This window comes from Electrona antarctica (assembly GCF_951216825.1).
Source record: "Electrona antarctica genome assembly, chromosome: 23".
NCBI lineage: Eukaryota > Metazoa > Chordata > Actinopteri > Myctophiformes > Myctophidae > Electrona > Electrona antarctica.
The window spans coordinates 12,479,387-12,492,225 of record NC_136804.1 but is presented as its reverse complement, the minus strand read 5'-3'; the positions used below and the strand labels follow the sequence as shown (position 1 = coordinate 12,492,225).

General features: G+C 42.4%; 1 protein-coding gene across 2 annotated transcripts in view; it reads right to left on the bottom strand.

Moving 5' to 3' along the window:
- shank3b (SH3 and multiple ankyrin repeat domains 3b) overlaps positions 1 to 12,839 on the bottom strand; it is a 62,652-nt gene that overhangs the window by 12,056 nt on the left and 37,757 nt on the right. Inside the window, exons 14-22 of one of the 2 annotated variants that reach the window (XM_079494544.1) lie at positions 12,340 to 12,503; positions 11,569 to 11,682; positions 9,278 to 9,353; positions 8,913 to 8,995; positions 8,035 to 8,159; positions 4,663 to 4,795; positions 4,010 to 4,090; positions 1,908 to 2,041; positions 150 to 234 (exon numbers count right to left, since the gene is read on the bottom strand). In XM_079494544.1, coding sequence (XP_079350670.1) covers positions 150 to 234; positions 1,908 to 2,041; positions 4,010 to 4,090; positions 4,663 to 4,795; positions 8,035 to 8,159; positions 8,913 to 8,995; positions 9,278 to 9,353; positions 11,569 to 11,682; positions 12,340 to 12,503 — 995 coding nt within the window. Of the gene's footprint in view, positions 1 to 149; positions 235 to 1,907; positions 2,042 to 4,009; positions 4,100 to 4,662; positions 4,796 to 8,034; positions 8,160 to 8,912; positions 8,996 to 9,277; positions 9,354 to 11,568; positions 11,683 to 12,339; positions 12,504 to 12,839 lie in introns of both variants that reach the window. The other variant, XM_079494543.1, reaches the window with a different exon arrangement.

Below are 12,839 nucleotides of genomic sequence, written 5' to 3'. Positions count from 1 at the left end.
AGCGTCAAAACTTGACATGGGGTAGAATTATCATCCTATTGTGTGTGTGTGTGTGTGTGTGTGTGTGTGTGTGTGTGTGTGTGTGTGTGTGTGTGTGTGTGTGTGTGTGTGTGTGTGTGTGTGTGTGTGTGTGTGTGTGTGTGAGTTACCAAATGACTTGGTTCTAGACATTCCTCTTGGCACGGTGGTCCCTAGAGCTGGTGGAACCGCCAGACCCTGACGCTCAAACAGAGACTACACACACACACACACACACACACACACACACACACACACACACACACACACACACACACACACACACACACACACACACACACACACACACACACACACACACACACACACACTGAGTTTAGACAATGCTTTAGAGTCTTCAGATTTATTGTCTAAAGTTTAGACAATAAATCTGAAGTCCAATTAAAGTGTGGCACTAGAGCATTCTGACAACAGTATATTCTACTGTTCTACTGAATGATCTAGTATCCACATTAAGCTTGTGTCCTATTTTGGGACGGCAAGTTTTTGTTGATTTGTTGAAAACAAATATTTCATTCTTACTGGAAGTGGTGAAAAAGAAACAATACTGGACATGAAATCATACATTTTCTAACATTTGCATCTGTTGTTAGTGGCTTACTGGCCTAAACATATAAAAGAAAGTGTTTTACTGCTAGGTTTCTACTTTCTACAAATCTCTGAAACCATCAGCTTACTTTTGTATTACTTTTTTTGAAGGGGCTCTAGGGTGTCAGAGGACCCCTAGGGGTCATTGAAGGGGCTCTAGGGTGTCCCCAGGACCCCTAGGGGTCATTGAAGGGGCTCTAGGGTGTCCCCAGGGGACCCCTAGGGGTCATTGAAGGGGCTCTAGGGTGTCCCCAGGACCCCTAGGGGTCATTGAAGGGGCTCTAGGGTGTCCCCAGGACCCCTAGGGGTCATTGAAGGGGCTCTAGGGTGTCCCCAGGACCCCTAGGGGTCATTGAAGGGGCTCTAGGGTGTCCCCAGGGGACCCCTAGGGGTCATTGAAGGGGCTCTAGGGTGTCCCCAGGACCCCTAGGGGTCATTGAAGGGGCTCTAGGGTGTCCCCAGGACCCCTAGGGGTCATTGAAGTGGCTCTAGGGTGTCCCCAGGACCCCTAGGGGTCATTGAAGGGGCTCTAGGGTGTCAGAGGACCCCTAGGGGTCATTGAAGTGGCTCTAGGGTGTCCCCAGGACCCCTAGGGGTCATTGAAGGGGCTCTAGGGTGTCAGAGGACCCCTAGGGGTCATTGAAGTGGCTCTAGGGTGTCCCCAGGACCCCTAGGGGTCATTGAGGGGGCTCTAGGGTGTCCCCAGGACCCCTAGGGGTCATTGAAGGGGCTCTAGGGTGTCCCCAGGACCCCTAGGGGTCATTGAAGGGGCTCTAGGGTGTCAGAGGACCCCTAGGGGTCATTGAAGGGGCTCTAGGGTGTCCCCAGGACCCCTAGGGGTCATTGAAGGGGCTATAGGGTGTCCAGGGAAATGGCATTCCACTCATTTTCAACATTTTACTATGTCATTAATATACCTTAGAGCTGTGGAAATAATAAAATAGTCCCCCCATTCTGTGTTTCCTAGAACTAGAGGTCTGAAAAAAATCATTAATCGTTAATGATTTTTTTTTCATAATTACAGTTCTGGGAAACACAGAATGGGGGGACTTTTTATTATTCCCACAACAGCTCTAAGGTATATTAATGACATAGTAAAATGTTGAAAATAGGTGATTTTAAAGCCGGGAAAGCAGTGTGTGAGGAGTATGTCAATTTAGATTATATATATATATATATATATAGCCTATATATATAATATATATATATATAATAGCCTAAATGGAATAAAGGATTATGCGCTGCTGCGTTCTGATTGGGTTTGTAGCTGCTGGACTCACATTGATCTCGGCCTGAGTGATGCGTCGGCTGGTTGGTCGCTGTTTGACCGTCGCCGTTTTAAAATCGGGCTCTGCTGTGCGGCGGGGCCTCAGAACCACGTCCTGTGTTCCGGCCAGCATCTCATCCAGTTTCTCTGGTGGGGAAAACAAAACAAATGAATAAATTATATACAGCTCGTAATTGATTATATACAAACTCTTCACTAGTCTTGTGAGGTTGACAAGCAGAAATGGCCAAATATATTTTTCCAGAATATATATATATATATATATATATATATATAATATTTCATTAAACTTTTGCTCCAAATTATTTTAGCCTTAGCTTTAAATCAATCACAAATTTCACAGTTTGATGACTGAGGCAATTACGTGCTATACATAATGTTCAGGGGTCTGCCATGAGAATAGTCCACCAGGTGCAGCGATGCGCCAATCTGTTCCAAACTTGGCACAAAAACCTAAATTCGAGACATATGGCACACAGCAGTGTTAGAGCAGTGTTTAACTCGGTGACCTACATGCATTTATCTGATCGGTGCAAAATAGGACTAGATTTCAAGGCCCTAGGGGGCCGCAATTTTTTGATATCTCGGATTCTTCTTTTTGAAGCTTGATTCGCGGCTCATTTCTCTAAACGATATGATGTTTTGGGTGAATTAAATGACAATCACGGGACATAAGTTACATAGTGGATTTTCACTTCCTGAATCGCAGTTTCCGGTACTTAAAACCGCTTTCAACATTGAAGTCAACAGCTCGCAAGCTGTGAGTTCCTTTTCGCCCACTAGAAGGGGCGAAATGACGGCGTACACAATTACACCCGAGCAACCTGAGCTTGTAGATCTGCTTGTAGATTTTTTCCTCTGAGATGTAGTGGACTAGAAGTAAAAGTACTGGAAATTGGGAAATACTCAAATAAAGTACAAATGACTCAAAATTGTACTTAAGTACAGTACTTGGGTAATCTAAATCAAATGAACCCATAGCTGTGTTCACCACAGTACTATGAACTACTACTGACAACACCGTTGTTTCATCAACACCATCAATAAAACAACATCACATAACAACATAAACCACGACATCAATAACAACCAACAATGTCGACAGCAAAAAAACAACACCAACAATACCAACGTCAACAACGCTGACGCCAACATAAAAAAACGTAAAGTCAACATCAACTACGTCAATAACAATGTCAACATAAACATCGACACCACAGCCAAGGACAGACCAGACACTCACCAAATCGTCTTCTTCTGGCTGCTCCGACAAAATGATTGACCGTTAATGTCACTTTGTGTACAATCATAACAATCGACGGTTTCATTTGACATTTCCGTGTATTTAAATTTTAAATTTTCCGTCATTCATTTAGGTTTTATGACCTCAATTACACCCAAGCAACCTGAACTTTGAACATTCAGTGGATTTTCTGTGGTTTTCTCTGTGTGTTCTGAAGCCCTTTGAGCTGCAATGAAAATCCCTCAACAGTGACATCTGCTGGCAAATCCTTATGTCATATATGGGATTTGTGGACTGTTAATCAGAGCACTTGTTTGAGCCTAACTATTCAGACCACAGAAAATCTACTAAATGTTCAAAGTTCAGGTTTTTTGGTGGAATTGAGCTCAGAAAACACAACAAAAAACAGACCTTTAAGTTCAATACTTTGACAGATGGTTCAGTATAAATTCCTGTTAATAGGTGAATAGTTGTGGGTTCGAATCCACAGTGGTGCATCCAACTTTGTCGGGCGTCTATGCAAAGTTTTGAAAACACAATTGGCCCGTGTTCGGGGGAGGGAAGCCAGGGGTGGGTGGGATGTACTTCTCGGGCTGGGGGAGGCACCTGTCAGCAGGGAGTGTTGGGCAGGAGGAGTAGGACGAAGGCCCTATACGTCCTCCCGGTGGGGGCTCCTCACTGGCAGGTGAGTCAGTAGGATACAACAGCAGTGACAACACACAAATGTGTGCGGGGAGGAATTAATTGGCATAACGATATGTGTGTGTGTGTGTGTGTGCGTGTGTGTGTGCGTGTGTGTGTGTGTGTGTGTGTGCACGTGTGTGTGTGTGTGTGTGTATGTGTGTTTTTACCTATCTCCTCCAGGTCGGCGGTCATGGATTTGGAGCGCAGCGTCAACGATGTGCTCGGTGCTCTCTTTGGAGGGGGCGGGGCTAAAACAACTTTAACCAATCACATCACACAGCACGGATAGAGGAAACAAAAAATACTGTAGGCTATAATGCAAGTTATACAACCGAGTCAGTCGCATAACAGCTCAACCGCTACAATGTATCTGGAGCAGACTTAATTATATTATTATTATTATTATTATTATTATAAACTATTTCTAAAGAGACATTTAATACATATAGGCTACTGTAGAATAAGGCTCAACTGTCTCTGCACCAATAGCTCTTAGTTCTACATGCATCCATGTTTTTCCTTCACCTTAGTGTCATTAGCCTATAAATCTGCCCGTCTGTTCTTAAGTTATCTCGCCAACAAACAAACGAACAGTTAAACAAACACAAATACAGGTACCAAAGTTCTTAAATGAGATATATAAGTGCAGGTTTGAAGATTTACGTACCAGACACATGCGCAAACGCGCACGCGCACGCGCACGCGCACACGCACACGCACACACACAGTCACACACACACACACACACACACACACACACACACACACACACACACACACACACACACACACACAGTCACACACACACACACACACACACCTTTCTTCCTCAGCAGGTTGGCATCCGGCTTTCGGGAAACTGAGACAACTTTCATTAGCAGACGACTTCCTCCCTGGCGAATCAACGTCACCACCTGTCTGTGACCCACCTTTACCACATCACACCCATTCACCTGCACGCACGCACGCACGCACGCACGCACGCACGCACGCACGCACGCACGCACGCACACACACACACACACGCACACACACACACACACATAGAGATATTATTCATATTCTGTTCCTAGTAGTGTCGACAATGTAAAAGGCGGGTTATAATTTTCCATTTCAGATCTTCAATGATCCCCTGATTACAAAACAACGTATAACTGTACACACAATGTTTAATGGCTGAAGCACACGCAATGCAAAGAGTCTACTATAACTGGCACAGCAATAGTAGTAGTATAATTATCATGAATTTGATCCGCTCCAGTGGACCTCCAGTGAAGCAAAGTGCATATACACTACAGTAACACTCCCACTGCAGTAAAAGGGCCCAAAGGAGTAACTTTGAGATCCTTGTTTTCCTCGAAAAGTTAGGTCTATTAAAAAAGTCAGAATCTCCAGGAGGTATGCCAGTGTTTTTTAATAGATAGCCTGCTGAAAAGTGCTCATTAAAAACACTGCATAATCTTCCTCAGATCTGAAATTTGTAGGGAGTATTTCGAACAACCGCATTGGTCAGAGATGAACCCATTCTGGGCGGGAACCCCCTTTGGTGTGTATAGCGTTGTGTTATACTTTAGCTATTGAAGAAATCGTGAAAATGTGGGGCAAATCTTTGAATATATATTCTTTCAGAGCGAACGTTTTTAACTCAAATCTTTGCGTCTGGGGGGTCCTTGGAACAACATATTTTCGGATGGGGGTCGGCAGCCAATTACATATTAAAGATTCTTTATTATTTGTCTCCCGAGGAAGAAATTTGTCTTAGACAAAGGGCCCGCATGCAAGCGTAGCCCTTATGCCCATGTCGCCGCAGAGCAGCGCCGAATACATCTTTCTTGCAACATCAGATTGTTGTTGTTGTTCAGAAGCCAAGAAAGATAATTCTGGGGGTCCTTGACAAATGACATGACATAGTTTGAGAACCACTGACATAAAAACGTACAGTTGGAGGCCATCGATATTGTCCTTTTCTTTTTGCTGAGGTTTGCGTGATCTGCGCAAAAGGACAGTTAACCCATTTTGGGCGGGAACCCCTTTTGGTGTTTTAAACATTGTTATAATTTAGCTATTGAAAAATAGCAGATCTACAAGGTCATAGCGCGCCACCGAGTGGCGCGCTACGAGCTTGTAGGTCTGCTATTTTTGAAAAATCGTGAAAATATTTATTTCAGAAAACTGGAGGATTTAGAAGGATTTATTTAAATTTTGAGGTCAGGCCTAAATGGGTCAAATGATAAGGGACAATATCGGTGGCACCCAACTGTAGGTTTTTCTGAAAACTGTCAGGATTTAGAAGACATTTGTAGACTCGAACTTTGGTCTAAATGGGATGAGATACTGTTTTCCAAAAGCTTGTTTACACTCTTTTTTTAACCACTTGAACACTAGCATCCCTACTGTACAGTTGGGTGCCACCGATATTGTCCCTTATCATTTGGCCCATTTAGGCCTGACCTCAAAATAAAAAAGAATCCTTCTAAATCCTCCAGTTTTCTGAAATAAATATTTTCACGATTTTTCAAAAATAGCAGACCTACAAGCTCGTAGCGCGCCACTCGGTGGCGCGCTACGAGCTTGTAGATCTGCTATTTTTCAATAGCTAAATTATAACAATGTTTAAAACACCAAAAGGGGTTCCCGCCCAAAATGGGTTAACTGTCCTTTTGCGCAGATCACGCAAACCTCAGCAAAAAGAAAAGGACAATATCGATGGCCTCCAACTGTATGTTGCCCCAATATTTGGCAGAAGAAAATGACAAAGACAAAAAGAACAGGAGTAAAGCCTGGCTTTCCTCAGATATCTCTGAGATACTAGGGCTATAGGGACACCATGTGCAATACAAGCTGCATGCTTCAGGGTTATAGCCTCTGACTATACAACAGCTAATTAGCTGTTGGAAGTCCCTTGCTCAGAGATATCTGAGGGAACCCAGCGTTCGTCGTTCCTTATCATGTTTCTTAAAAGGAGTGTGCTCATCTGCTTCAGTTCACATGAACCCGTGGCACATATGATAGTGTGTGTGTGTGTGTGTGTGTGTGTGTGTGTGTGTGTGCGTACGTGCGTGCATGCGTGCTTGCGTGCGTGCGTGGAAGGGGGGGATGTTGAGCATTGCAGTGTCCATCAATAATGGTCCGGTCAGTAATATACAGCATAGTTGTTGTAAATCTACTAAGACCATTCACAGACTGCCCTGCTGCTATACTGTGGTCGTACAAGTATAGAGCTGTCCCTTTGCGTCCTATTTGGAGCTCTGTCTATTATTAATGTAATTTGCAGAATATTACTGTATCTAGGGATGCTTACCATTGCAAGAAGAGCAGTGGAATTTCCAATTCCCTGCTCCTCCACTCTCCCTTCTGTGTGGAGAAGTATAAGAAGAGTCTGAGGGTGCTTTTTCTTTTTTGCCATCTAGAAGCTTTTTGCCTTTGGGCTCTTTGGGGGTTCGTTATAAATTAGGAGTGTGTTGGAAAGTGTCTTGGGATGTGAGACTATGCGGCATAGGTGTTCTTTCTGCTGTTAGATGGCTCAGTAAACTTTGTCTAATGCATTAACCCTGAGTGGATATTATGTCAGTTTTCCATGACAAACCTCAATCCAACAATTTAAAGTTAATGTTCCAATTTGAATGCTTGTTCCATAAAATGATTAATGAGTTTTCTTTTCGCTATTATACAAGGTTGAGGCTTTTGCTGTCCAGCATCTCTGATACAAATGTTGCATCGCAATGCATTGTGAGCTCTATAGGTTTCAGTTTTGTTTAGATTGTATTGGTTTGCACAACGAGCTATAAGCTATACCGTATACATGTGCAATATACTTTACCTCTTTCACAAGAAATAGAGAAAAAAGTTGTCGAAGGTGAGGTGAGGTAAGAATCTTATAAGAGCACCTCACCATGTCATTACATTGCATCACAGTTAGATACACCCACCAAAAAATACAACATTAGATAATAAAGAGTAAAAAAAAGAAGAAATAAAAGAAGGAAAGTAGATACAAGAGTAACATAACAAATAAGAATATATTTTATGACATGCCCAAAATTGGGACACTAGGTTTAACTAAACATTAAAAGGGAAGACATTGCTTGATTTATAGATCATCAGCACCTCAATTATTAATTATTATTATTTTGTCAGTCGCTCTCCGAGTCATGGCCTGGACAGGCGATTTGGTGAATGATGGAATGATTACCTCTATGAGGAAGTCTCCAGTCCGTAGCCCCGCCCTCCAAGCCACGCCCCCCTGGTCAACAGACTCCAGGTACTGCAGTGCAGGGAACGCAGGCGTCGGAGCAAACTCCTCAATGGGTGTCTCAGCTTCAGGACATGATCATATTAATCACTTTATTATTCATTGTTTTTGTGATGACTCAACTATTGCCGCAAGAGCGCGGACATTTAGAAGCAAAGGCTGCTGAAGGAGCGATAAAGTGGTGGTGAAACGCGTCTGTGAAATGTCCGATTTCCATGCTAAAGCATGTAATTTACTTGAATTGGCATTTGTACCAAAAAGCTAATTTAAACACATTCACCTGTTTGTTATCTAGGGACTGAAGCAAAACCATGTGGAAATATAGTTAACTAGATAAAAAAATAAAAAAAATAAACATGGGTAATACTTTATATTAAGGTTGGGACTATAATGCGTTAACCAATTTGTAAGTGCTGGTCACAAACAATACATTATAAACTCAGTGTCACATGTATACTGTATACTGTATATAACTTCCAGGTAACTACCCACACATGGGCAAATGACATCATCAACTTGCGACGGGACTGGTCCCTATTGAGTAAAAGATTAATATAACTGTCTAAAATGAATACAATATTTAACTCATACATAGCTAAATGGCAGTAGCAATAGTTCAGCACAGGCTAACATAGATTTGTTCTATTTTTTTAGAAACAGAGTTGTAAGATTTCTTTTTTTAAAGTAAAAAAACAAACATATTTGGCCTAGAATGAGTTAAGGTGTTTTTAATTTCTAATGTTTTCTAATGTATTAAGGCATATAAGGCTTATTAGCCAGGGATCCTTTTAAGTAAAGTGTTACCAAATCATCTTTACCTTTTGCTCCTCTCAGGACAAAACCAAATCCTTCACTTTCTCTCTTCTGTAGAACTGCAGTTTTCTCCTCAATTACATAGTCACTAATGTACACACACACACACACACACACACACACACACACACACACACACACACACACACACACACACACACACACACACACACACACACACACACACACACACACACACACACACACACACACACACACACAGTATACATTGTCATTAAATGGATTCCAGTTAATCTACATTCATTTTTCGGACTTATGAAAATCATGTGTTGTGTGTGTACACTCATGCACTCACGTGCACACACACACACACACGTACCACACACACGTACCACACACACACACGTACCTGTATGATGTGTAGTTATCATATGAGCCTACAGTGTAATGTCTAAACAGCCTTTTAGTTCGATCTTCTCTGGTTTCTGGAACACAAATAAGGAATGAATCACTGCATGCAATCACTTACTGTAGATGATATTTATATAGTCTCTGCTATATTGTTTTTTTGAATAAAGAGGTTCAGGCCGCTATGCGCCCTCACATCTAGCGTTCGGGTGTCCCTCACACCTACGTCGCACCGCCCGATCTGACCAGGGACGCGCAAAGAGTGTTTCCGTATAGGGCACTTTTGGAAGAAAATAGCTGATCTACAAGCTCTCAACACGTCTCACTGCGACGCGTTGAGAGCTTGTAGATCGGCTATTTTCCGGGCGCGACCCCTCACTCGTTGGCTTTCTTTCAATGCAAAATGCTGCGTTCAAGATCAGGAGAGTTCAGAAAAAAGCAATTCTCGGGTATGGCATGGAAAGGAGAGGAGGGCATTTGCATTTCTTTCACAAATGGCTGCATTCATGGTCTGGAGAGGGAACAGACGGGTAGGGGCTGAAGCCCCCTTTGATGTCTATGTGTGCACGTGCCTGGATCCGACCAATATGTCTGAGTCATAGTGTTGGGGTCTTTGTCAGTAACCGTTGTACCTCATTGTACATCATCTGTGTTCCTTTTATGCCCATATTGTCACCATATGAGACCAGTGTTGGACCCAAGTGCAGATCCACACAGGCAGATCAGGTTCAATGAGGATTTATTATCAAACTCTCGATACAAGCTGGCAATAAAGCAGGACATACAAGGGCAGGACACTTCTTGACAACAACTATAAACTGACAAGGGCCAAGGTAGGGAACACTGAACACAGGGAGGTTTAAATACACAAAGACGAACTAGACACAGGTGACAAGGAACTGCAATCAACACATGATTGGCTGAGACTGAACAGGACACAGGTGAACTACAATTACAGACTGGTGAAACAAGACAGGTAGCAACACTTAGAGCACACAGGAAACACTAGGAACAGTATACTACACAATTCATGTACTGTATAAGGCTGTTGTGATTTGTCCATGTACATCTAATGAAGTCGACAGATCCTGACACATATATGGAGATTCCTGATGTCATTAGTATATGCCCATACCCTGTGCAGAGCCATTGACCCTGTATATTGACATGCCCATATACAGTGTATGGGCATATTGGTTGGATTGGCGGTTCTGGAGGTCTCTGGATAACTGAATCTCCATATGCTCATATAAATATAATATTGGGTTTGTTTATGGTTATGTCTGTGTCAGAGTGATGTGGCCATGGTCCGCCAGCCAATATTTAATCTCATTGCTGTCGGGAGGAAACCACCTAACTCCATTTTTGTGTGTTGTTTAGAAAATATTGAACCAATGAAAAGTAGTAAAATGCCCTTGTAACAAAACCCCTTAATTCCATTGGATTGGACCCTCAAACTGTCTGCTAAAACAGCTAACTCCACCCCCTCTCCCCGTCTCATGGAAGTAATTGACAATATATAAAGTCACAACACCAACTTTGATGAGGCAGTATTGCTTTGTTTTAATTTCCTGAACATTGAACATTTTAGAGTTAAGTGGTTTCTTTGCGACAGCAGAGATATAGTGCATGGGCATGTGATAATACTATATTATACATCAATCTAGCCTATACAGATATAGATTACTAGGGTTCGGGCACCTACGTTTATGAATATTATAGTTGGGGTGCAATGGCTTTTTCGGTCATTTTATTTTGAAGTTTCAGTCTGAAACGAAAGCCGGTGTGTTTCTGAACAAATCAGAGCATCGCATCCCTCCAGGCTATGGGACATAGCTCCACTACATCCGCGACATGTGGAGTCTGTCTGTTCACAATAAAGAGAGAGACAGATGCCAGCTCAGCATGTTTGCTACTATGCGGTTAATTTCTAAACCATAATGATATACATTATTGACATATATATGACATATTTTAGCTTGCTGATTGTTTAAAATCAGTAATACACTGTCTGGATGTTATCTTGAATGAGATGAAAAGTAATTCTCTAATAAAAATCTGCTGTGTTTGGAGGAACAGGCAGCAATTTCCCATTGTTTTGGCATCTAGGTAGGCTCATATGATGACCACGGATATTCTCTAAACGTATTTTTCATTTTACTACGTCTTTAAACCAATGAAAAGTATTAACAAGAGCTTATGACTAAATAATAACTACATTGGATTGGAGTTACCACCCGACCGAAGTATTTGCCTGATGGTAGAATAGAATAGAATAGAATAGATATTTACCTAGGCGTGGATCAAACTGTCTCATCTGAACTTCCTCTACACAGTCAGCAGGAAACCAGCCGGTCCGTCCTTTAACACTGCCCTCCCAGAATCCTTCTTCTCCGATTGATAAAACTACGGAAAAGAATGATCACTTCAACAATGACACACGACACACACACACACACAGTGACATCACACGCTTCAAGATTCAAGAGATCGATTCAAGAGACTTTATTTTCCCTTTTGCACAAATGCGCCTGAATTCCTTGAGCATAGCTTCCAGAGTCACCCTTAAAAGAAATAAAAGATAGGCTTACAGTACACAAAAGAGACAAGACAGAACATATTGTACTCCCTATAATAATAAAATGGAAATAAACGTTAACTAAAAGGCAAAATAATAAAATATATACCTCATATATATAAAGTTAAGTTCAAGCATTCAAACACTGCTTAAAAAAACCTATATTGTACAGTGAAAGCACCATTTATTCTTAGTACTGTGTGCAAATGAGATGTATGTAATATTGATTACTGTGTCTTTGGCTACTAGTCAGACCGTAGCTGGGTAAAACAAGACTGTTAACCTTTTAAGACCTGAGGCCGATTCTACAAATGTCTTCTAAATAGTTTTCTGAAAAATCCTACTTTGCTACACGAAGTGACCCATTGTGAGCTTGTAGTAGATCTGCTATTTTTTGATTTAGCCAAAGTATAAAATAATGGTTCGGTGCAAATCTAAATGTAATGGTTTAAACAAAATGATCGATGTGATGAGGATGTGCTGACCTTTGACCCTCTCTCCTCGGTGGAGGTTGATCTCGCCCGGCCCCTGAGGGGTGTGAGAGCGTGTGACGATGAAGGTCCTGCCGGGAACGGCGCTGTACAGCCTCCTCTTCCTCACAGGGGGAGGGGACGGGGGTGGGCTGTCCACCTGACCCCCCGACCCAGGACTACACACGCACGCACGCACGCACGCACGCACGCAAGCACAGACACACACAGACACACACAGACACACACACACACACACACACACACACACACACACACACACACACACACACACACACACACACACACACACACACACACAGGCAGGCGCACGCACGCACACACATAGATGCAAAGAGATACACATGACGACAACAGACAACAGCTCAAAGCAATAGGACACTTTGGCTTAGTTACCTTGTCAAAGTTGTGAAGTCACGCTTTTAGCACACAAATGTACGCAAACAAACTGATTTTGAAAATATATAATTAAACCCAGTACGTGTTTGTTCTTA